Source organism: Parus major, chromosome 3 (genome assembly GCF_001522545.3).
Source record: "Parus major isolate Abel chromosome 3, Parus_major1.1, whole genome shotgun sequence".
NCBI lineage: Eukaryota > Metazoa > Chordata > Aves > Passeriformes > Paridae > Parus > Parus major.
This window is the reverse complement of record NC_031770.1, coordinates 111,175,102-111,199,876: the sequence shown is the minus strand read 5'-3', so window position 1 is coordinate 111,199,876 and position 24,775 is coordinate 111,175,102. Positions and strand designations below refer to the sequence as shown.

The 24,775-nt window shown below is 45.0% G+C and overlaps 2 protein-coding genes across 13 annotated transcripts in view; one reads left to right on the top strand and one right to left on the bottom strand.

Moving 5' to 3' along the window:
* The window catches only part of INTS9 (integrator complex subunit 9), a 60,289-nt gene extending 41,444 nt beyond the window's left edge, over positions 1-18,845 (bottom strand). For 2 of the 3 annotated variants that reach the window (XM_033513128.1, XM_033513129.1), the window contains exons 1-7: positions 18,732-18,845; positions 14,133-14,260; positions 9,824-9,884; positions 8,545-8,655; positions 7,569-7,631; positions 4,077-4,216; positions 2,426-2,512 (exon numbers count right to left, since the gene is read on the bottom strand). In XM_033513128.1, the coding sequence (XP_033369019.1) occupies positions 2,426-2,512; positions 4,077-4,216; positions 7,569-7,631; positions 8,545-8,655; positions 9,824-9,884; positions 14,133-14,260; positions 18,732-18,740 (599 nt within the window). In that variant the 5' untranslated portion in view covers positions 18,741-18,845. The remainder of the gene's footprint in view (positions 1-2,425; positions 2,513-4,076; positions 4,217-7,568; positions 7,632-8,544; positions 8,656-9,823; positions 9,885-14,132; positions 14,261-18,731) is intronic. The other variant, XM_015622687.2, reaches the window with a different exon arrangement.
* Positions 18,846-19,074: 229 nt separating this feature from the next.
* The window catches only part of HMBOX1 (homeobox containing 1), a 103,728-nt gene continuing 98,027 nt past the window's right edge, over positions 19,075-24,775 (top strand). For 2 of the 10 annotated variants that reach the window (XM_015622649.3, XM_015622654.3), the window contains exon 1: positions 19,083-19,330. The gene's annotated coding sequence lies outside the window, so the exon portion shown is untranslated. Of the gene's footprint in view, positions 19,331-23,559; positions 23,652-24,775 lie in introns of those variants that run through there. The other 8 variants (XM_015622647.3, XM_015622650.3, XM_015622653.3 and 5 more) reach the window with 6 other exon arrangements.

Sequence of the window (24,775 nt, the reverse complement as noted above, 5' to 3'; positions counted from 1 at the left end):
AGAGACAGTTCCTCCTGGTCAATGCAAAGGGTGACATTTAATGCATGACATAAAATCCCAGAATTGTTTGAAGGGAGAGGAGGAAGGCAGCACCACAGCCTCTCTCATGCCCTGCTCAGCCTCAGGAAACAGCCTGTTTCAAACACTTTAAAAGATATAGGAAACCATCTAACAAGAAGTCAACAAAGTTCCTTTCATAAGGCAAACTTCCTCTCTAGCCCCTGAATCCCAATCAGTGTGAAAGATATCCTGGCTGACATCTACAGAGCTTCCACAAGACTGCTCACTTGAAATAAAACCCAGTGGCAATAAAACTGGCTAAGTAATTAGTTCAGACTGGATCTGATAATGGAAAAATGTAAACCACTATAATGAACTTATTATATTTTATACAGTATTTGCATTTAAAATGCTCCAGTGCTTTATCTAATGAAGATGATAATACTTTGTGTTTTATACTAACTGTTTGGAGTAGAACTAGCTGAACTGTAAAGCAGTAATGGGGATTGATCAGCCTGAAAAATTAAAGTTAGACTCAGAAGTAATAAGTATTCTGCTCTAGCAACAGCCAAGAAGGAAAAAAAAAAACCCAATTCATCAAGATCACATTTTCTTAAGTAACGGATGTCAGTCCAAGCCTGCATGTGCCATTAGCCAGGTGCTAATTTGGGGATCAGTGGATGTTTTGCTCTAATAATCAGTTCCATTCACGCCTGCGTGACACTTGTCACCAGGCATCTCTAAACACTTTGCAAACATTAATTAAAGTCCCCGTGTGCCCTCTGTGCTGGATGGGAGCTCTGTTTTACAGATTCACAGGGAGGTGAAGGGGGAAACTCGGGGCACAGGTGGGGCAGAGGTAGAGAGGGAGTTGACATTTGTCCTCTTGTTCCAGCTCAAACAGAACACTGGTTCATACCAGCAAAGTTTATTATATACTAATTTATGTTATTAAACAGCTGTTTAGTAGCTCCCACCTCCCTGCTACCCCTTTACAACAGCTATGGGATGGAACTATGAATTTTGGGGGACATTCCCAGCAACAGGAGAGAGGAACATGTATTTTAAACACCACTTAAAGGAAAAAAATCTGCTCTACAGCAGCTGAATCAGAACAAAGATTCCCTCTCTGTGTTCTCCTCTGGAATAATCAGCAGCATGCAAAGTGCCAGGCAGCACTTTTCCTAAAATACGACCACCAGGAAAGTGACATTATATGAGCTGCAAGATATATGATTCTCCTTTAAACCATGCATACAAAACATGCCTGGTGTGACAGGAATAACAGCTCCAGTCCTCTCTCTGCACACTGGGAGCTTCAGCAGTGGCTCTGGGCAGGACAGTGGACCCCAAAATATTTTTAAAAAAAACCCCAGCATTTGGAAAATGCTGCTGAACTTTGGTGTATTTAGTTTTGCTTTACATCTGAGTTGGCATCTGCTTGTATTCTTCAGAAGAACGAGAGTTATGGTGTAAAGACTGCTCCCAAATTCAGCAGGGGAAGGCAACCTACAGCTAAAATCATGGGAATCTGGATTTTTAACTTTTGCTTTGTGAGACTGGAAAATATCAAGCCTACTCTTCTAATGTAAGAAATAATTCACTTTTAGGAAATTTCTAAATCAAGCCATCTTAAGAATCAGGAGTGTAAAATGGAAGATCAATTAAAAATGCACAAAGCAGCTTTTAAAAATAACTTTTTAATCAACCAACCCTATCTTTAAAATGTGCTAAAAACAAAACTGCCTTCTCCAAGGAACATGTTGTGCACTTAAAATTGTTTTTATTCCCAAGGAAAGCATCAGCTGCAATTAGTAAACTGTATGGATAAGTTTTAGTTTCCATAGGCTTTCAAAACTCTGAGCATCTTGCTTTGATGTATACCTGGAATAATGGACATGGTGCTTCCAAATAACCTTTTTAATTCAGGTTTTAATTTGTTTTTAAGCTTTGGAAAGCCAAAAAGTGCATCTCTGCTGTTGAGGTGTAAAAGAAGATGGGAAGAAAAGTAACACCAGTGACCTCCAACAGCTGTGTCTTGACTTTCTTACTATGTCAGCAAATATGAATGTAAATATCATTTAAATTTAAATTATTCCAAATCAGTATCATTAAATTTAAATAACCTGCTCATTTCAACAACATTTTATGATGTTAGTACCAAAATCTGCTGGTTTTATCTACCATCATGGAGCTGAACTGTGTGAGGGGAGATTAGGGGAGGCTTTGCTGTTACCAAGTCTTTCTCCAAGAAACAGATTTCTGAGGTTGGAAAAACACCAGTGTGCAAAAAAAGATTAAAGAAATAATGGACCCAAGGAGTCAGAGCAGCAAATCTCAAACGGTGGGAGCTGAGCCATCCTCACAGTGACTCCCAAACTTTGGTGCTTTGGCACAACCACCTTTCTTGGGACTCGTTCCTTACCTTTGCACCTCCTTGTTCTTCCACATGGAGGCAGACTGAGCCTTTGGCACGCGTTCAATGGAATTCACCAGCTCTTCCATGAGGAGCCTGAAAACACGAATCAAACCTAAAATAGCCTCCTCTCACACGGGAGAGAACTTTGGCCCAAATCTTTCCAAAATACCAAAGAAATTGTAACGCTGGGAGAGGTTCTTCCCACAGAGGCCGTCACCAGCACTGCCCCTGTTTCTCCACGGAGTGTTTCCAATTCCATCTGCTTGCAACAGAGGAGGATCTGGCCCACTGGGTTATGGGCTATTTGGAAAGTGCAAAGATAATTTCTTCATTACTGACTGCTTGTGATTATGTGACAAGACAAAACACACAACAAAAACTCAGCTGCTGCCTGTTTATCACTTAGGAAAACCAAGCATGCTGTCAGAGTGAACTCTGCTCATCTGCCAAGACACTGAAAGGTGTCAAACATTAGAAATTCTCTCTGCAGATTTCCCTGCCCAAAACTAAGCAGAATTTGTGACTGTGTGCAGACTTTCCTTTGAAGTTTGGTGCAGAAGGGCAGCATCTGGAGACTGTGCTTGTTTTCTCCAGCTCTGGACCGGGAAAGCCCAGCGGTCTACTACCCGTTCATATTTACACAATTCCTTTCACCTACAAGGGCCTTCAGTTTCTGTTTGTTTTCACACAATGGGGGAATTACTCTGGCATGGGAAGTTTGCCCAGGACCTTCAGTGGACAAAGATTCCTGCCCTAAAGTGCTTACAGAGTAGTCCAGATAGGAGGGCCTAATCTGGCTCCTAACTACTGAATGTGGCAGCTCTGCAGGACAGAGGAACAGAGCTCAGGTCCAGTTAGGCCTCACCAAATCTGCAGTGTTTGGTGTTGACCCCTCCAATCAACAACACAATTCTGTAAAACAGACTGGCAAGTTTGATGACTATTCTGGTTTTGCCTGCACTGTCTTTTTCTACCTCAGTCTCCTATTTCTGCCATTTTTCTTAGTGCTTCTCTCTGGAGTTCAGAGCTCACATAGCTCAGCTGCCATTTGAGATGAAGTCAGCTTGAATTCCTTTCCATCGAGTGGAGGGAAGTGTGATTATGTGGAATAATAAAATCCTAGAATGGTTTGGGTTGGAAGGGACCTTGAGAATCATTTAGTGCCAACACCTGCCACGGGCAGGGACACCTTGCACTAGACCTGGTTGTTCTAAGTCCTGTCCAACCTGGCCTTGAACACTTCCAGGGATGGGGCAGCCACACCTTCTGTGGGGAACAAGGGGTTTTCTGATTGGGAAGACTCCTTTTGGTTAAAGGGACCACAGCAGAGCAGGAGAGCTCTTTGATCCACAGTTTTTGAAGGTCTGCAGTTGCCTATATGGCAATTACTGAGGTGTCTCAGCCCACTCAAATTCCTCTGTCCCACATCTATGGCCTGGACTCTAAACAAAGCACCTGCTGGAAATGTTGATGATTCCAGAGGTTGGGAAACATGGAGTTAACACATTTGCAGCACTAAGGACTTGGCTGGCGTTCAGCTCCTGCCTGAAAGCCTCTTCGGAACATTAGACACCACTCCTCTCTCCCCACATTGTCCTTTACACCTTCTCCTCAGCAGAGATGGAAGAGGAGCAGAGACCATGAAGGGGTTTTTTACCTGCCAATTTGAACAGTGGGCTCGGTGGCATAAACTGTTCCAGTGAATCCTGTGTACTCTGTGATGTAGGGCAGGGCCATCATGCAGTGATAGTTGGAGATCAAGATTACATCCACGGTGGAGAGGTCAAGCAGTTCAGTCTGGAAACAGAGCAAAGAGATAAGCAACTTGCAGCCCTTTCATGAAGTTTAATAAATGGCAGAAAAACTTCTTCTATTTTTTTAAACTTTATTGCAGGGATGTAATTGGTTTATAAAAGTATGTCTCAGCTGCAGCAAAGATTAATGTTGTCTTTAAATTAACAAGATTTATTTGAAAAGCCTCCTAAAATTATTCCATTCTCCAACCTGGAAAGGAAACCATGCCCTGGGTTTTTCTGTCTTTCAGGTGATGAAATGGCTGTTGTTATGAGATCCATAATTATTTTACTTTTATCAAAGAATTGATGTATGCACCTCCTTGGGGAGGAGGAGACACCAAAACTTCTACAGCAGTGATTTAGGGCAACTCATATTTTTTTAAAGCATCACATCATACTGTACCCCAAGAAAGGGATGAATGAAGATTGTATTTGTTCATATGCTTAAAAACAATCCTCGTATTTTTCCCAAAGTAAATGCTTGGCATCTTTATCATTCACATTTTCTACAGCAGGAGATGAAGCCCATTCACAGGATACAACAAAAGGGATGGGTGGGCCCAATTCGTTTTGATGTGACAGTTTAGACAAGAGTTCTGAGACTGAAAGAAGATTTCACACATTGTTAAAAGAATTTTAATTAGAAATATTTACTGGTAATGCTACAACACAAATGGTGTCAAGTCAGAAATGTACAAGATTACTGACCTCTAACTCAGTTATTATAGAGCAGCTAATGGAATTCAACACTCATCAAGCACATATTATCTGATTACAAGGCTTGGTCCAGCAATTTGAATAAAAAAGGCAAGAAAGTAGGTCACTCTGCTTTGCAGAGGGCTGACACAGTGCTCTGGTGACAAGCTGCTTAACTCCTCCTAAGCACTCATGGTTTCAATCCATGATCACAGCTGATGTCGGAGCAATGATCTCCAAGTTGAGAACAGCAGGTGAAGCACCATCCTCAGCTCCACCACAGGGCACCTTTTATCTTCCTGGGTTTCCAGGTAGGAACAGTCTCCCTGCAAGGAATCACAGGATCTGCTGATGCCTGCTCCTGCCAAAGCTTGGATTGTCCATGCCTTGGTTTTCAGCTGTGTCCAGAATGATCAAATTCAGGACTGGTTTGGGTGGGAAGACCCTTCAAAACCAACTTATTCCACCAAGGGACACTATCCCAGGCTGCTCCAAGCCCCATCCAACCTGGCCTTGGACACTTCCAGGGATCCAGGGACAGCCACAGCTTCTCAGGGAAGCCTCCGACAGGGCCTCCCCATGCTCACAGCCAAGAATTCCTTCCCAATATCCCATCCATCCCTGCCCTCTGGCAGTGGGAAGCCATTCCCTGTGTCCTGTCCCTCCATCCCTTCTCTCCAGCTCTCCTGGAGCCCCTTTAGGCCCTGGAAGGGGCTCTGAGCTCTCCCTGGATCCTTCTCTTCTCCAGGTGAGCACCCCCAGCTCTCAGCCTGGCTCCAGAGCAGAGGGGCTCCAGCCCTGAGCTGAATCCCAGCCCAGGAGAGCCATCAGGAGGATACACTCCAGCACTTTCCAACCTTAAGCATGCCACATCTCAGCACCCTAGAAGCATTTACTGATAGGATGAAAAGGGTGTCAAAACCAAAACAAAGTGAAATCTTCCCTGGGGCTTGCAGCAATCTCACTAAAGTGCCTTTGAGCTGAAGAGGCTTAAAAATGTTTCTTGCATGAGAAGTGAGAGAGCAGAAGGTTGCCAAGCAAAGAGAGGGCTGCACCCTGCACTCTGACATGTGTGAGAGTACTCTGCTGCCGAGACAGCCTCCTATCACCTTGTGGCTGCTGGATTAGATCCAAAGCTTGGCTCGCTTTGGCAACGGTGCTCTGGAAGCGATACTGAGATCGTCTGGCTAACTGCTTCTGCAGACAAGTTTCTTCAAAAGAAGTGGCAGGGAAGGAGACAAAGTAAAAGCCTCTTTCACACAAGCTCCCTCTTATCCTGTGTTGCCAAACAACAGCAACATTTCCACTCTTTGCAGCTGGCCATGACTCCTGAACCTCCTGCAGACAGGTGAGCTCAAGGTGTGAGCTGGGTATCTCAGCAGATCCCTTCCCGGTGTTCATGCAGGAGATGTGGCATCTGCTGGGAATTTTGGGATACATTTTTAAAGTCCCCACAATGATGATGAGCAGCTGATTGCCATCTTCTGGTTGTAGGATGGGCTGCTGGGAAGCAGCTTCATGCAGTGTGATGGTTTTAAAGCACAGGCTAAAAATCACCAGAAAACTTATTCATGTTTTATTCTCGTTTCTTATAGTTCTATTAATAAACTTCCTTTATTCATTTTAAGTTTTAAGCCTGCTTTGCCCTTCTCCTAATCCATATCTCACAACAAAAGATGAGTAAGTTTTCTGGTGATTTTTACCTAGTGCTTTAAAACCACCACATGCAGTGATAACAGGAGAAAAATGAAGCAGTGACTCCCTGTCTGTCATATTTAGAGCTGCACATGTGGGTATTTTCCAGCCCAAAGTAACCAGAAAGTCTAGCAGAAGCACCCTAAGCCCCAGTAGATAATCTTTCCAAAGAGAATCCAGCACATAAACCCTGTCTTTCCCAAGATCTGGACCACTTTCTACACACACAGATGTTTCCCACATCCCTCAGTTTCACAGAACAGTAACCAAAAGGCTCACAAGAACTGAGAATTATTAAGATTTTGGGCTGATCTTTTTTGGTGTGATTAGATTATAACAATTCCAGTTGGGTTGGAATGGTTATAATCTGTTGGAATCACTTGCCAAAAGCAGTACCAGAGCTGCCAGCTTGTTTGGAAGAATCAAGGTGACAAGAGTGATGCCAGAGGTGAATTCCATGGGATCCACACATGGGAGCAGTATTGCCAGAACCTCAGCAAGCTGACAGCAACCTTCCAGGAGTGTTTTGTGCTTCCCATCTGCAAGGTCAGGCAGGAAAAAAAATTCCTGCCCAAAACCAATTTTGTCTGTCTTTGAAAGACAGAGAAAACATCCCACCATGAAATGAAAGAACTGATGTTATCACACTGAGGAAAGGGATACTATTCCCATGCTACTCTCCATCATTCATCCCCACCTTTCTCTGCTCAGCTTTTTATATTTTTTTTTGTTTTCATCCCTCTTCCAGTGTCATAGAGCCTGGAGGCACCTTAACAACACAAAATTTTAGCAGTATTATTTACTGAGTATTAATAAATTAGCAGGAACATAATAGTAGTAATAATAATAATAAAAACATTATTATTTTTTATTATTGTTATTATTATTATTTTTATTCTTTAACAAGTTTCTCCCATGTGATTGAATGGAGACTTTTTCAGTAAGGCTTGGAACAAACTCACCTCTGGTAAGCAGAACTCAGGCACAGAGTCTACAAACACATGGCCAGAGCACTCCTTCAGCTCCTGTAAAAAACCACACCAACAGAGAAGACACAAAAATACAACACAGTGTTACTCCTAGGCAGCACATTTTGGATTTTCCAGACATTTTCTTTATCACAGGTAATTTCCAGCATGTTACTACAGGACATTTATCCCCCTTCTAGACACAATTTGGTGCAGTCAGATGTGCTGAAATTGCTTTCATGCCAGATTGAGGCTGCTTTGTACCTGTAGGGATCAGATCCTCCTTGGGAAGGACAGAGAGAGCACTCTGGTAGGTAAAGAAAGAGCCCTGGTAACCACCAGCAAGGCAAGTCTGGAATTTACTTTTGGTTCCAAATAACATCCAATCTCTTCTGTCTTATTAGAATCAAAATACAATTTATAGCCCCTGTCTCAGAGTATTTGGTGAAACAACTTTTGGGGATCCAATCTCTGCATCACACTTTTTGTTAAACTTTATCCCTTATTTTCTTCCTCTTTTTCAACGCTGACATCAAAAACTTTTGTCACATGAAAAGTCATGTTCTTCAGCGTGGAACAAAAATATTCCCAACCCTACTCCTAGCACAACTCACAGGCTCCCTACCACCCACCCTGCCTTCTCTCCTGTCCCAAAGCAAGTGGTCTCAGCCAGCTTCAGACTGACAGAATTAAAGATTGAATCCAATTCTTAATAATTACAGTGCACCTGCCAACTAATAACGAATGAGCAATTACATCTAGTGGCAGAAGTCTCCTAACCTCATCTCAAGGGAGTTCAAAATGATTAAAAGTAGATCACAGCACATTTCAGTGCCTCTCCAGGACTGAAGTTTTATAACTGAATGCTGTAACAGGAATGTCCACCCCACATGATAAAACACCCCCCTTTGACTCCTTCCCTTGCCTTTTTCCAGCATAGGTCAAAGAATTTACCATTCCAAGCACTTACAGTGGTCAAGGTGAAGTTAAGAGACGCTGCCTTTGAATTTTTAAGATGATTTCCATTGCCACTGTGTGAGTTTGGAGGTTTCTCCCAAGCACACACTGCAGCAGCAGCATCCTAGAAATTTAAATACATTCCAAATAAAACTACAGTGACAGTCTGTCCATTCTTTGGATCCCAAAGCTCTGCCACTAAAGCTGGAGTTCAGAAGACACAAATTCCAGAGAATTCAAACTGAGCAACTCCATTTCTGCCCTGAGCCTCTGCAGCCCTGCAACTGCTAGTTAGCAAGTGCTCGGAATAGAGCTGTTACTATTTTACCAACAGAAATGCTGCCTGCACAGTTTCTTTTGTCTCCAATGAGAAGAAAAATCGGGTCTTTAATCTATGATCTTCAGCTCCCTTGTCTGTAAAAATCAGATCAATCCATTTTGTCCACCTCAAAGTCCCCTACAAAAGCAACTATTATCACTGTTTCCTTTAATGTTCCCATAGTCAGAGAACAGTCTATTAAGCATTTTCTCCACTGGTACCTATTGCTGCCCACATTTGAAATGTATCTGCCTATTTTACTAACATCTGACATATTTTTGTGTTCATTGTTCCCCCATGGCAGATCAAGCTGGCTGCTGCAGTGCCAAGTTTTGGTTGAAGCCTCAGATAAATTCTGTATCTCCAAAACTGATGGAATGAAAAGAGGGGGGAAATGAGCAATTCTGTGTCTCTCATGTTGCTGAGGAAGTTCTGTGTCTTAGAATCAGGAGGCTGGAGATAATATCCTCCCTGCTATGTCCAGCAGCAGAACACATGTTGATTTCAGAGGCCAAAGCCATGATTTTCCTCTCTGAGAGACCTCCTATAGGCAAACCATTGCCTTTCTCATAGTTCTGCCTGAAAAAGGGTACGAAACCAACCTCATTTATAGGCATGCTCTGAAGCCTCAGTGTCAGAAAAGTGAGACTGTGGAATAAAAGGCACTCTAAGAAGGCGAAGCACTATTATTTATGGAGCTCCATGAAATACAAAAATATTCACACTGACGACTTGTGCATTTTAAGTGGATTTTTTTTTTTTTTTTATAATCTAGGCTACCCCTGAAGGCTGAGAGTTGCTATTAGCATTTTGTTTCAAAATGTTCTGCTCTGCAAGGACATCCTGGCTGGTAAAGGTACACAGAAAAACCTTTGGGATGAGTCAGCGTGGAACGCTGCTCCTGCAGCACCAGACCCTAACCTGTCAGGTGGCTTTTTGCATAGCAAGAAAATTCCAACCATCACCCCAGTACCTTGTCTAGAAATGTGCTTCCATCTTTCAAAACCCAACCAGGGAGTTTGGACAGCCTGGGGCTGTGGAAAGAAAGAAGAAAAATTATTGCAATATGAACTGAATTATTATCAGTGGCTAAGCACAGACCTTCTACTTGGAGTCATACAGGCAGAGAACACCATTCCTGTCTCAGGGAAGTAACAGTCCCAATAAAACAGACAGACAGTTTCACTGTGGTTAAGTGTTCACCAAAATGACTTTTACAAATCATGATGATGACACTTATAAGTAAAAAGAAATAAGAGGACGAGGCATGCAGGGAGTTTTTAGTCATTTATGGTGAGGATTTTAAAAAGGCTCACTGCTGCTGAGTTCCCTGTGGTGAAACTGGATGAATAAACAGAAGTTAGGGAAGCAACAAACTCTGAGCTCGAAAACAACTTGAAACACAAAAGCACCATAAAACTGTTTTGGGACAGAGGGCAACAGACAAATATTCCCATTAGGAGTGGCAGGAAAAGACTGATGCTCTGGACTAAGTCATTTATAGACACAGGTTGGGATTTTATATCCACATAAACCATGGTTTTTCCTGCCTGGGTGTCACCGTGAAGACCCACACCAACAGCTGTACAGGACACAGAGGCAAGGAGGCTTGGCAGTGAACTGCAGGTTCTAAGCAACAGCAGAGCCCCTTTTTTCACTGTTTCAAATGTTAATAAAGGAATTTAAAGGTAGACATAGTAATTCTGAGTTTACAGCAGTAATGGCTGCACCATTTCTTGCCACCATAACTGACAGACTTATATTTCACAGTGACATTTGATTTTTGTGTGAGCCTATAACTTAGCTCTAAACCCACTCACTGCCCAGACTGAAGTTTACTTACACAAACTTAAAAGAAAATTGAGTAAACAAGAGAACTGAACCCACCTGAAACCAAACCCTGAAACAACTTCAGGTTTGGACACAGAACTTGGTTGCAATGTATTTTGCAAGCACTGTGCACTAATATCTACAGACAGGCATGTTTATATCCTAGAAGGGCTTTCAAATTCAACATCTTGAAAATAGGAAGTGATTCAAGGGCTTAGAGGAATGCTGTGTTGAGACTAACAGCAGTATAAAAGAACAAATTCTGACACCCAAGTAAGTCACAAGGAAGGTAAAAAGGGAAATCCAAGAGTCAAGGAGTGAAGACAGAAGGTAAGAGGTGAGAGCAGAAGGATCTCTCATGGAGAGGCTGTGCCAGAGAAGGGCAATTCCCTTCTGAGGATAAAGGGCAAGGCTGAAGAAGTCTGATGATAGAAGCGATGAAGTGGCTAAATGTGCTCCCCAGTGAATTGTTCAAAAGCACAATTTAGGAGCAGTAATTTGGAGACTGAGGGAGCTGAGCAGAATTGGTGCAGTGAGTCTAAAAGAGTTATGGGAAAAGCAAGAACAAACCACTCTGATATGCAACAACTGACAGATACAGGAGGAGAGGACAGGAACCTTGGCTGGAAGGGCCACCTGGAGGGCTGCAGTCCAGTGTCTCAACATCAGCACAAGGTCAGGTCAGTGCCTTGTGCCTTGCAAATCCTTGCATCTATCTGTGGTTTCAGCAGTTTGAGGCAGAGCAGAATAAACTTTACTTGTCCTACTCCAAATAATTTAACCTAGCAAGAGTTTTGCTTTATTCATGATGAAAGAGCACTAAACTAAACCATGAGTACTAAACTGGCATCCACTGAGGAGTGAAGAGTCAGGGCAGGCAAAATGAGCAGGAGTGTCTTGTGTGTGGCTGAAAGAACAAGCAACACAGGACAGAAAGGACTCTTTACCTTGAAGCCAAGAAGCAACACAGCTCCTCCTGACATAGTTTTGACATTGTAATAGAGTGATTGATTAATCCAAAATAGCTGGAACTGTCCCATAAATAATGTGAGCAAGTGTGTCATGGCTAGACAGGAAAGGTTAAGAGCTTCCCACATGTTCATTTCACCGTTTTGCATTTGACTTTGGTTCAGGGGAGAAAACTCCAGTTGACAAACCTCCTTTAAAGTACAGGAGCATAAAGAGTTGGGTAGCTGCAGGTGCTCTGCACATGCTCCATGGGCTGGTGAGAACAGGGAATGCCATTTCCAGGGCAAGGGGGAATCTAAATACCTTTGCACTGGCATTTCTTTGAAGAGAACTCTAAAAAATACCCAATTCCTTTAATGCCACAAACACTGCAGCACTTTCCTCTCTTAGAGATTAAAGCACAGGCTCTCAAAATATTTGCTCAAGGAGGGTCCCATGCCAAGTATGACATAGAACTGAGCTGTGTAGCAAAGGTCCTCTGTAATATCACACATTTGGGCAGCTTTGCAGCCCACATACTGAGATTTGCAGAATCCAGGGAGTTCATGGATCCTGCTGGGATCTCTGGTTAAAGACAGCAGGGAGAAGCATGGCTCCTCTCAGGTTAAGGTCTCATTCACATCCACCTCCAATAAGCACATCTGGTTCTGAGAGGACACAGCTGGTGGGAACCCCAGATCTGACAGACCTGTGCTCAAATTCCTCAGGCAGTCAGGCTTTCCTGTCACCTCACCTGACATCTGATGACAAAGTCAGCTCTCTGTCACCCCATGTCATATTGGTAACACATTTGAGTTTCAGAGGTGTTTGGATATCATGCTAATGGACTCCTAATCTCTAATGCTACAACTGTGAGTACTACAGAGATAAAGACTTTGCAGTGGCAGCCACATTCCTCCTCGCATTTCTGACTTATTTCCACAACTCTCTGCAGGACACCTGGTTTGCAGAGGAGATCAATTACTTGCCCAAGTCCATGTGCTCAGGCCAATCCTTGCTCTAAGGGGTGTTCAGTCACCTCACCGACAAGATTGATTGGATTTAAATCCAAGTGTTTGCTCCAATTCCACTGGGCCATCAGGGGTCAAATCTGACATCCTCTCTTATTGAGTTTGAGTCATTTTAGTGCCGACATTCTGGAGGTGCTTGGGGAATTCCAGGTTGTGACCTGCAATTTGGCTGTTCATTCCCAGGGTCTGCTATCAGCAGACAAAGCTGCCACATCCCAGGGGAAGGCCGATTCCTGCTGCACTAAAGAACCTCCTAAGCCTTTGTTCAATCACCTCATTTTGCTACTTGTTCCTCTCTCAATTTGCTTTTTTTTTTTTGGGGTGGGTGGGAAAAAGCAAATGCAAGGAAATTCTGTCTGTACCTGGATTTCCAAAATTTGCTGGATCTGTTCAAAATCTATTACTGCACCAGTTGTTGCAGCCAGCAGTTGCATTATGGAATGGGACAAAAACTGACTTTCACACTGATCCCTCTGAGGGCATCTGTTGCCTCTCTACAGCAGATCCTGAACTCCACGTTCTTGCAGAACAAGGCACACATTGTCTATTCCTTTCCTCTCCTCTCCAAAAAATAACCAATCATAGGAAGTGCTGGACAATCTGCTTTAACTTCACTAGGTCACTTAGGAAACTCTCTTTTCCAATTGTATTTTCCTCCTCTTAACCAAGCCTTCCCTGAACCCAGAATGTTCCTCACTTGTTTCCTTGTGGATCAAAGTTACTAAACAGCTTTTGAGAAAACTCCTACTGCTTCCCATCACTGAGAGTGACTCATTCCCACCTTTCCAACTGCTAATTTTTGTCATTTATTCCATTTACACAAAACATGTCACCCTAACTGAATATCCAAATTAGTCTAAAAACCTGGGAAAACACAACTTTGTAGCAGGGCACAGAAAGGAGATCTCAGGATTCTCTTCTAGACTCTGTTTTTGGTTCTCTGCTGCTCCCATCCCATGCCCAGCTGCATTGTCCTTCTATTTATTTAACTTTTAAAAGGGAACAATTATGCCATGCAGGCAACTAACAAGGGCTGCTAACTGCTGTTTTTCTTTGCATTAGTCTATGCTCTGAAGAACAGCCTGAGAAGATGGTGGTTAAACAGGACTTGCTGGGCCCACACACTCCATCTCAGTTACCCATTTATCTCATCTTGCATGAAGAAGCCAGAAAGATGACAGATATGTGACCTCACTTGTGCTGAGCAGTTGCAGCAATACTTTACTGAAGCTTAGAATAAATTATCTAGAAAAACCAATCAATAAATCCATAAAATGTCTTCCGTCTACTGAGCCAAAGGACGTTATTTTGATAAAGAGAATTTTTAAGTGAACAAAGTCTATTTATGATATCAGATGATGCTGTTCATTTGTACCCATCCCCTCCCTCCTTCCAATACACCATTTCAGGCAGAGCACTCCAACTGCAACCCAAGAAGATGCAGACTAAGTGCTGACAGGCCACAGAACTCACCTCTGGACCAGAGGCAATGGGAGGAAATTGAGGGTAGATGTCATATCCAGCCCACAGTCCAGCATGATGGTGGTGGATTTGAACTTGAGCACGTTGCATGGCAAGGTTGGGTGTCCTGACAGGCAGTACTGGAAGAAGGAGGAAAAGTTACTCAGGACCCTTCAGAACATGACTCTTCCCTGTGTGCTGGGCACTGGTGAAGCCACACCTTAAATCCTGTGTCCAGCTCTGGGCCCCTCACTGCAAGGACATTGGGGCTGGAGCATGTCCAGGGAAGGGAATGGAGCTGGGGAAGGGGCTGGAGCACCAGGAGGGGCTGAGGGAGCTGGGAAAGGGGCTCAGCCTGGAGAAAAGGAGGCTCAGGGGGCCCTTCTGGCTCTGCACAACTCCCTGACAGGAGGGGGCAGCTGGGGGTGCGGGGGTCAGGCTCTTCTCCCAGGGAAAAGGGACAGGATGAGAGGAAATTGTGCCAGGGGAGGTTTAGGTTGGACATCAGGAGGAATTTCTTCAAGGAAAGGGTGGTCAGGCATTGGGAGGGGCTGCCCAGGGCGGTTTGGATTCCACATCACTGGAGGTGTCTAAGGAATGACTGGATGTGGCACTCAGTGACGAGGTGAGGTCAGCCACAGGTTGGACTCGATCGTGGAGGTCTTTTCTAACCTCTGTGATTCTGTGAACAGAGTTTACAAACTGCCTTTCCCCCCTTGTTTTTAAACACAGTTCCTTACACACCATAATAAAACATGATTTCCCATTAATCTGTGTCCCACAGCTGTGTGTGTTCATTGAGATTTCCCCATGTCAGGGTATTAAGGGGCAGATTTCCTTCAGACAGTTTTTCTGACCCCAAGGGTTGAGTGGATGGCAAAGCTCTTCTCTCTGATTCATGACACATGCAAAATCTCTTTTTTTCCTTGCAATCACCTATTTTCCCCAAAACCCCAGAAAATCAGCTTCTTCCAAACTCAATCCTCCTGACAAAACTTGGCTAGAAAATCTGAAAATGACTCGAGTTGGACAGTGAAGCAGAGAAGCCCTGCAGGAACACAAGTTTTTATTTTGGTAAGAAACCTGCCCCAACAACCCCTGCACAGGTGTAGCAGCTCTGGGGCTGTTCTCACCTACTTTTTGTCTTGCTGAACACAAACAGGAAGCAGCAGGGACTGGGCATCCCCACCTGAATGGAAGGGTTTGTGTATCCAAATCCCAAAGGCTTTGCAAGCTTAATGAGCCGGTGAGCAGGTGATGTAGGGGGCACTTGAGCATCATTGAGATGCAGCCACCTCCTGTCTGGAGTGACAAACATTCAACGAGGCACGGGAGCTTTGAGGGAGAACAGAACAGAAAGGTCAGCTTTAAAATGTGGGATTAGAGACAAATGTCTGAGCGGGAGCGTGGCCACCTCTGCAGGAGGGTTCCTTTGCTCCGAGGAGGGATTTTGCATCTCCGGCCTCCCAAGTCTGGGCATCTGGCAGCACAGCCATGCTCAGGTCAAACTGGAGCTTTTAAATTCAAGTTTTTGTCAATGAAGATGAAAAATACTACTTGTTTGGCCGTGCACTGTACTAAAAACAGCCTTTTTGTAAGTCATTTATCCGTTAAGCTTGTGTTCTATACTTCCCTCTACAAAGTGGGAAAAGGGGAGATTAATAATTTCATTTTCTACCTCTTCTCACAATAATGTTAACACAGAACTGCAACTGTCTGGATTAACAGCCCTCAAGGAGGCTATTTACATACATTCCTCAAAAACCTGCTTTAAACTATATTTAAATAGTTAAACAAACTAAGCCCCAAATATTAAATTTAAAATATCACAGAGAGTTTTGTTTTAAATTCACAAAGCTTTAATTATTAAGGAATTACATCGCACTTTGCCTTTCTTTTAGTAAAGTTTAAAAAAATATGTAAAGCCAAGCTGGTGAAGGAGTGAGGAATTCAGTTGGTTTATTCACAAATGTAACACACTCACATGAAATTAAGTTCTCACCAGACCAGAACTTTGACAAATGAAGCTATAAATTGAAGTAAATAGAAAGAAATGAAGGGAAAAATAAGTTCTATTTTTGTAGCTTTTAAACTATTGGTAATTTAAAAAGGCAATGAAATATCACCACTTTTATCAGCAAAACATTTTCTTGCCTGTTTTTATAATCATGAGTAGTATCACGACCCTGACATCTATGGGCTAACTGGAAAATCCTCCTTTTTTCCTTCTTTAAAAGCAGTTAAAATCATCTCTCTCTGTGGCTGTCATGCTGTGGTAAATGGATTCCTGGGAGTCAATGGATTCTTTCTACCAGATTCAAACAAAGTGACAGAAAAATAAAAAGCAATTCATATTTTCTGTACAGCTGTTTGCACAGGTGACATTGCTGGGCCTGCACCTCTGTTAGAATTTCAGACTGGGAATCCAGGAATGGGAGTGTTTGCACCATGTGTGTCTCTACACACATTATAAATGTGATAATTTCCTCACAGTTTGTATTTGTTACTGTTTAAAACAGAGCCAGAACTTTCAGTCACGTTCCTGACTGGATAAAATGTAAGTTTTTTGTTCCAATATTTGTTTGCTTCCAGCTTTATTCTCTTACGGATAAAGGCTGGTACAGCCAACACACAAAGGTGCCTCATCTCCTAACTCCAAAAGTCCTGTAAAAAAAGACACAAAACACACAAAAGGCATCAATATGCCCAGCTCAGCTCACAGATTTCCTGGCAGGATTTGCAAAGGGGATGAAAGTTTGGCAGTGAGGCACAAAGGGCCCAGGTTGAGGGGCTGATTCCAGATTCTCAGGCCCTGGGAGAAGAAGGTTCTCCACAGACATCCCATTCCCACTGAGCATCTCATGGAGGGCAGAGTGACAGAGGACAGAGGTAGTGGCTCAAACTTGCAGCTCCAAAACGGAGTTGTGCAGGTTAAAGGCAGAGCTTGGAATTCCAAGTGTAGCCAAGAAATCCTGCAGAGCATTCCTCCAGTATTAGCATCACATGTCAGCTTAAAATCTGGGGGGAAAAGAGCACTGAGATTTGCCTGAGCCAAAGCACATTTGAGTTTGTGGGCGTCTGACGTTTCCACTGGATTCTGAATCAGGTCCGGAGTCAGAATCCCAGAATGGTTTGGGTTGGAAGTGACCTTGAAGCTCATCTTATCCCAACCCCTCTGCCATGGACAGGGAACATTCCACTAGTCCCTCACCTCTACCCTGTTCTTCCAAATTCAACCCAAATCTATGGGAAAAGAGGATGAAAAGCATGTGACTCCTCTCCTCACAACCCCATACTCAGACATCTCCAGAAAGATATATGATGCAGAATCTCATAACTCTCAGTACCTGAATTTAAAAATAGGTCTAAAAATGCTCCAATACAGAGTCAAGACAGTTTGTATTCCCCCTCCCTACCCCTATGCAAGACTCTAAACATTAAAAGAGCTCTGCATTTCCACTGGGGTCTTTATTTAAAGGTTTCCCAGTTTGCTTTTCCCCACTGAACTATCAGCCTCTACAATCACACCCAGAAGTGCTTGACTTTGCCGTGTTTGTCCCACTGGTAAAACTCATCCCTGCACAGATCCTTATCACACAAGTAAGATTAAGCAGGATCAAGCTCCTTGACCACCTGCTTCTGGAAATAATTGGACACACTTTCATGGAGAGTGGTTTCCTAAAAGTCTAAAAACAGCCCAAAATCCACATTTACTTCTATGAAGCTTTATAATAACACACTGCTCAGTCTCAAAACCAAGAGACAATTTTAAATTGAATAATGGTGCTACTTCAGATTAAATACATCAAATATTATGCTCAGGTATGTCGAAAACTGCTTGGGTTTTCACCTCCAGACCGAGAACTACAGCACATTATGTGAAACTGAAATTCTTCCTGGAAACCAAAGCAGTGCCTGAATCCAAGGTCTCTAGGAAAGTTAAACAGTTCAAGAGAGGAGACCAATATCATGGGTCATGTACTTTCTGACAGAAGACTGTAATATCAAAATCAAAATCTTTGTAAGAAGCAAGGTACAACCTTGGCAATGCTGTTCCAGGCTGATTTTTTTTTATTAGTATCTCCCTATATTATCACACTGCAGATGGAAAACGTCTTTATCACAAACCACGGGGATTTATTCACGTTCCTAGCAGAGCCCAGCAGAAGCCACACGTGCAGAGCGAAAGAAAGGGGAAAGACTCATGTTTAAAGCTAGGAAGGCTGAGAAACATTTTCTCCTCCTCCTCCAGAATCCTACTAAGATTTGATCTCGCCCAACGCCTCAAACCTGGGCAACGGCCCCCACTAACCCTCCCCACCCAGGGCCGACCCCCGCCTTCCCTCACACCTCATGGCCGACTCCCGTCCCTCCCTCAGCCCCTCCCCGCCGCAGTATCTCCCCTTTATCCCTCAATCCCCCCCCCCGGACTCCCTCAGGATCACCTCTCCCCCTTTTCCCTCAGCCCACCCTCCAGCGCCTCAGTTTCCCCTCACGCCCGGCGAGGCTGAGACTGCGCAGCCCGCAGGCGACGTCGGGAGTCCCCCCCCGCCGCCTGGGGAAGGCCAAGCTCCCTCCCCGCCCTCATTGCCCCCCGCCCCGGGCACTCACCAGCTTCATCGCGTCCCCCGGTTCTATTTACCGGGACAATCCTGCCCTCCTTCCTGCCCGCCCCGCTGCGCTCCGGGGCATCATGGGCATTGTAGTCTCGCCTGCCCCCCGCCCTGGATAACGTCATGGCCGCCCGAGGCACGCCGGGAGTTGTAGTCCGCTCGAGCTCAGCCCCGCCGCCCCATTGGCGCGCCACGTACCCGCGGCACGCTGGGAATTGTAGTCTCAGCGCCGCGGGTCTCCCCGTCACCCTGGGGAGGGGGGAACTACAAGTCCCAGGGTCTCACAGCTGCAGCAGGTGGGGGCTCGGATGTTGATATCAACATGGCGCTTGTCAGACAGACAAAGACAGTCGGTCTGGTGTGATTGAGCCAAAAAAAAAAAAAAAATACCAAAAAGAGAGAGAGGGAGCGGCAGGAGGAGCGCCGGGCGGGGAGGGGGCTGTGTCCTCGGGGGGCGTGGGGGGGCTGAGGGATTTCCTCCCCCCTATTGTTCTCGTCCCTCCGCGCCCCCCGTTAATCCCCCCTCAATCTGGGGCGGGGGGACCCCCCCAGTCCCGCCGGTCCATGGTGAGGCGGAGGCGCCGGCAGCACCCAGAGGTGAGTGTCGAGGGGGAATACGGGGGGGGAGCGGCGGTGGCGAGGGGAGGGGGCGGGCGGGTGGGTGGGCTGGAGGGAGGGAGGGCAGCGGGAAGGGGTCTCCCCTCCGCCGGCACCGCCGGGAGTCGCGCCGAGTCGGAGAGCGGGATGTGCGTGAGGGGGCAGCCGGGGGCGGGCAGGGGTGGGCAGGGGCAGCCCCTCAGCCCGGGCGGCAGAGTTGGAGCCGCGGCTTTGGGGGGCTCCGCGGGTGCCCCCGGATCGGGGGAGGAGGAAGAGGAGGAGGAAGGTGTCCCCGGGAGGCTGCAGCGGGAGGGCAGGGCACCATTGGGGTTCGCTGTTCCTGCCATTTGTATATTTATTTTGATTCCTCCCATCTCCCGGCTGTGGGGCACGGAGTGGCGGCCGCGGAGCCCCCTCAGCCTGGGTGGGTGCTGCGGTTTGGGGGTGTTCGGATGTTGTTCGCCGCGGAGTTTTGGGGTAGGCTGGTGCGACCTCCGGCGCTCCCTGTCCCGGGGACCCCCGGGGACGGCAGGGGAAAGAGGGACCGACCCTCAGGGATGGAGCCGGGCACGAAGCCTTCGCACTCTGCCGGTGAGCTCTGCCCTGGCTGGGGCTGTGTGAGGGCTTCGGGGGCTCCTTTTCGGCAGCTTTGTGCCGGTGGAGGTCGAGAAACGGGGCTCAGGGGTGCCCCAAACCCCGCCGGCTCCCAGGGCTGCGAGATCTCCGGCAGCTCCCGCGGCTTCGGGAGGTTTTCGGGGAGGGCAAAGGCGTGAAACCCGAAGGGTGTCTGTTTGCTGGAGAGTTTAACATGGGAACGGGTGGGGGAGGAGGAGGACCCGGAGGGAAGTCATTCCCAAAATGTGCGAGGAGAGCTTGGGTGGGGTGTCAGACGCTTGTTTGTTTTGTACTTCTTGGGAAGAGGTGGGGAGCGGGGGTGGGGGGTAAATGGTTTTGTGTCCCGTGTCCGGGATGGTTTTGGGTCAGAACGGTTTGCCCGCAGGAGCGGTCGGGGAAGCGGTAGAGAATTCTGCTGGAGTGTTTGCCTCAGCTTCGGGGTTAAAACAAAACAAGAGGCGAGTGTATTTAGGTGCAGAATACACACCCGAGGCGGACCCCGCCGACTTCTTCGACCTCAGTTTTGTCTGATGGATTCTTTTTTTTTATTATTTTTTTTCCCCTAGTTGGTGGAGTGTTTCTTGGTATGTTTGCAGAGCACTTCTTCGGAAGCATTTTGTTCTTTGCGATAGGTCTGGAAAAGCTTTGGTTGGATGTGCTGTTTTTGCCCCAGTTCTTTCGTGTTAGGGACGAAAAAAAATGCTCTTTTGGGGGTGGGGAAGGAAGAAGGAAGAGGAAATGAAGGTTTAAGCATGTTCGTGGAGTCGGGTCTGTCTCAATTTGTTCAAGTAACACTGGGAGCATGATTCGGTAGCTTTTAAGTACAAAACGTTTATGAACAAAAAACTGGGGAGATTTAAACTTTGTAGGGAGGAAAGCTTTAAAGTGATGGCCAGGCAACGCAGATCTGGGAGACGCTACCTACGTCCCCCTGCTTCAAACTAGTGGGGATGGAGGGAAGGAAAGAAAGAAAACACTGGGGGAAATTACCCCTACAATTTGCATGAATGATGCCATGTAAAATACCGGAGTGAGGAATTGTGCTCTGCAGACGATTTGTGGGCTGGCGAAAGCCTGAAGTGCCTGCTCGGGTCCCGTGATATGACTCGCTCATTTCTGCAGGGCTCATCAGGTACAGACTCTGCTTCCTTCCTGGGATGGTGCAGCTGGCATTTGATTTCCTCCATGGATGGGAGAGGAGGAGTCCTGTGCAGTTTTTTTCCCCGAGATGATTGCATTTTCTTTGGCCTTGCTGTACCCTGCCTCATTAGTAGGAACTGCATCTATACTTATTTACCATTATACCGTGTCCCTTGGGAAGCGGGGTGTAGTTTGGAGTAGGTATATATGGATTTATCACTCCTAACATTTTTTTCCTTCCATCATGCTGAGACTAAATCTGTCAACAGCAGAGAACAAACTTAATTTATTTCTGCGTTTCGCTTCTCCCTTTTTACCATTTCTCTTCCAACCTGCTAAGAAAAACCTCTCTGAGATGGAGAGAGGGGAGAAGGAATAAAGGGCCAGAAAATGTTGTCTGTGCAGGGATGCATTTGTTATCTGCAAGTCCGGGGAGCATTGGGCTGGGGAAGGGCAGGGTTTGTTTCTGTATGTGAAAACTAGGGTTTGGGAATGTTCTTTTTCCCTCATGTGAAGACTGTTCTTTAGCCCTGTGATGGGCACAACTTTTTCTGTCTGGTTGACAGAATTACCCAACGAGCCTGGGCAGGAGGCTGGGAACAAGGAACTTGTGTTTCACTCTGTGCTGCCTGTTCTTCCTCCCCTCGTTCACTTAGCACCAGTGCAAGCACCAGAACAGGCATCAGCATTTTTACTCCTGTGTCATCCCACTGTTCCAAGCAGGTCTAGACGACATTGTGGTATGCAGGCTGCCAGCTGGGTTACAGGAATGCTGCCTAGGTGAAACGGCAGGATTTTTAAGGAGGGGTAGGGAAATCTGGGAGAAAATCCTGTGCAAATGAAGCCTGGTTATCTTTAGAAGTGCTTCACTGAGCGGAGTCAAGCAGCTCCCTGGGTTTATTGACCTTTCTGGACAACGTGCATCTCTCTAGCATTGTGATTCTGACAATTCCGTGGAATCTGTAGCTGGTGTCAGCTGCAGGAAGCTTATTTTTAAGGCAGTTTCTTTGTGGGTCTTACTGGTCTCTTACAAAGGGATATTAAAAGTTGATAGCTGTGCAGTGTTTTGAAAACAAAATTATTATTAAGTGTTTACCTTTTAGTGATAATCCATAGGTTCATGGGAGTGCTTGGTATATTTTTTCATTGCTGTCTGCATTTGGGAAAAGAGTGAGGCTCTGACATTAATTTTTAAAACTAACTTACTTTTTAATAAAATGCATTTTTATTGAGGAACTGTCAGGTATTGTTCTGTCATTAACTTTTGGGACTGTTCTTTTTGTGTTGTGTGTCAGTGGGGCAGGGGTGAAATTTGGGTCTTTGGGTGGAGAATTGGGAGAATCAATGAAACTGAACCATGAGGGAGGAGGAAGCTGTACTGTTTCTTATACCAAGGGATCTGGGAAGGTGTTTGGTTGTATATGTTACAAAACAAATGAATTTTCAGGAAACAACAGCACATTTTAATCTAAAAAAAACAACTTGTGCTTCACAGTGATTTCTGTGCAGAGCATTTAAGGACATTACAGAATGACAGGCTACAATATTGGCATCTGTAGCAAATCTTTTTCATCTGCAAAGTTCTAGAATTTGAAATCAAAATACTGTCAGCTTAAGAATCTTATTGCAAAAAACAGATGCCTTTGTTCCTCCTGTCGATAACTTCATGCAGCTTTGGTTCTAAAGTCCCCGAAGTTGATTTCATGTTACGCTGATTTTAGCAGAGTGGGGATTGGATTCTGCATACATGTCCTCGTGGGACTGGGCTTTAATTATACCTATCCTGATAATATGATCTTGTGAGTTATCAATGTAGTGAGACCAATACTGTGATTACAGCAGGATTTTTAGGACATAATGAGGAGAATTTGATTTTTTTTGAGGCAGGAGGCGGTCATTCTAACTCGGAACCCTAAAGCTGGTTTTATTTGTAAGGTTAGTAACAAACTGTATTTTAGCATTCTAATATTCCTGTATTGACTAAAGCTCCCTTCTGACTTGTATTAAATTAGGATGGCTGGGTAGCAAAGTGTACTAAGAGTTTGTATCTGAGCACTCTGTCATGCAGATGGGTTGGTTCTGTGGTAGCTGTGAATGCAATTCCCAGGGTTAATGCTAAAGATAAGTGTTTTGACAAATGCTTTTAATTTGGGGAACAATACAAGCAAGAATGACAGGATATGAAAAGAAAGTGCTATTTTTTGTCTCGCAGGTGGCATACCAAGGTGTGGAGGGATCAGCTTGCCCAGGTTCCTACGGGGAGTCTGCGGCAGAACTCGCAATCAGTCTGTGATCTCAAGGGTTTGTCAGGGCTTTAATCAGTTTTTCTTCCTCCCCTTCATTAATTGGCTAAGTTTGACATTTTGAAAATAGCATCTAGAGATTATTTCTCTTTTCTCCAGTTTCAGACTTTATCGCCTGAAGTTTGTTTTGTTTTTTTTTTTTTTCATTTTCAGTCAAGCCTTGAAAACACAAGGTTGGAAAACTTGATCTGAGCAGCACCTCCCTGACATATGATACTATCTCCAAACAGCCCCTGACAAGTGAACCCTCTCATTGAAATCATGTGAGGAATTTTATTACTCAACTCTGAAGATCTTCTGGGGGAAAGGAGGTTGCAAACTATTAACTATGTGGTCTTCATTGCAAGTTGGCAGATAAAACGCTCTTACGTACTTGAGGCTGTCATGTGGTCCACAGCCAGAAGTAGAGAATCAGCTTTGTAGTCGCTGACCAAACAAAAATTTCGTCTTGTTACTGTGAGAAACATATTTTTTTTTGAGTTGTGCCTGCAGATTTCCAGTGAATATATCCCTTTCTTTAAACGTGCTCTTGGTTATATCCTTCCCATCTCAACTGGGCGCTTACACAGCATTAACCTGTGGTCATATGAGCACGTGGAGAAGCTTTTATCCTTGATAACCTTAAAAAGTCTGTTGGGTTTGGGCAGCTCCTGTTCTTTGCTGTTGCAGTTGGTTTTAGCAGAGGTTTGTGGTTGGTGCAGGCTCCCTGTGTGACACTGTCGAGCGCAGGGCTCATGTCACAGTCCCAGAGCTGCTGCTGTGACAATTACGGTGTCGTAAAGCCCAACCTAATCAAGGCTGATCGATTTATGGCCATAGCTCCTGTGCTGGCCAGAGCAGCGTGGCTCCAGTGGCTCCCACTCGCTGACTCTGGCCGAGCCACTGCCCTCCTTTGGTGTTCCATGTCAAAACAGTACTTCATACCTCTGTTTGTAAATCTCTACAGGTGCTTGACAGAGGTATTGGTGTTTTACAAATTGAGAAACTGAGGCACAAGGCCGTATGAGCTCACGGTCTGAGGCAGCAGCACTTCAACATAGGTGTCTCCTCATCTGTTGCACTTTCTATCTGTGATATGTTGATATATAGTAACCATATAAGGAATTTATTTGCTGGTCATCTGATGTGGTCATTAAGAATATCTAAGTCCAGAGATTATTTTTTATGGTGATGGCAGGATTTCCCACTGATTTCAGTGGCTTGACACTTCTCATCCTTACTTATTCAGTTATTTTTCTTGCTTTGAAATCCATTATATTCCACCTCCCATCAGGTCAAAAGCAAACTTTCTCACAAGACTGTGGGGGATTCCTTTCTTGTACTGCTTTTCCTCTGCTTCATTTAATAGGATTTTTTTTGATGTTGTACTTCTACCTCAGGAATGCAC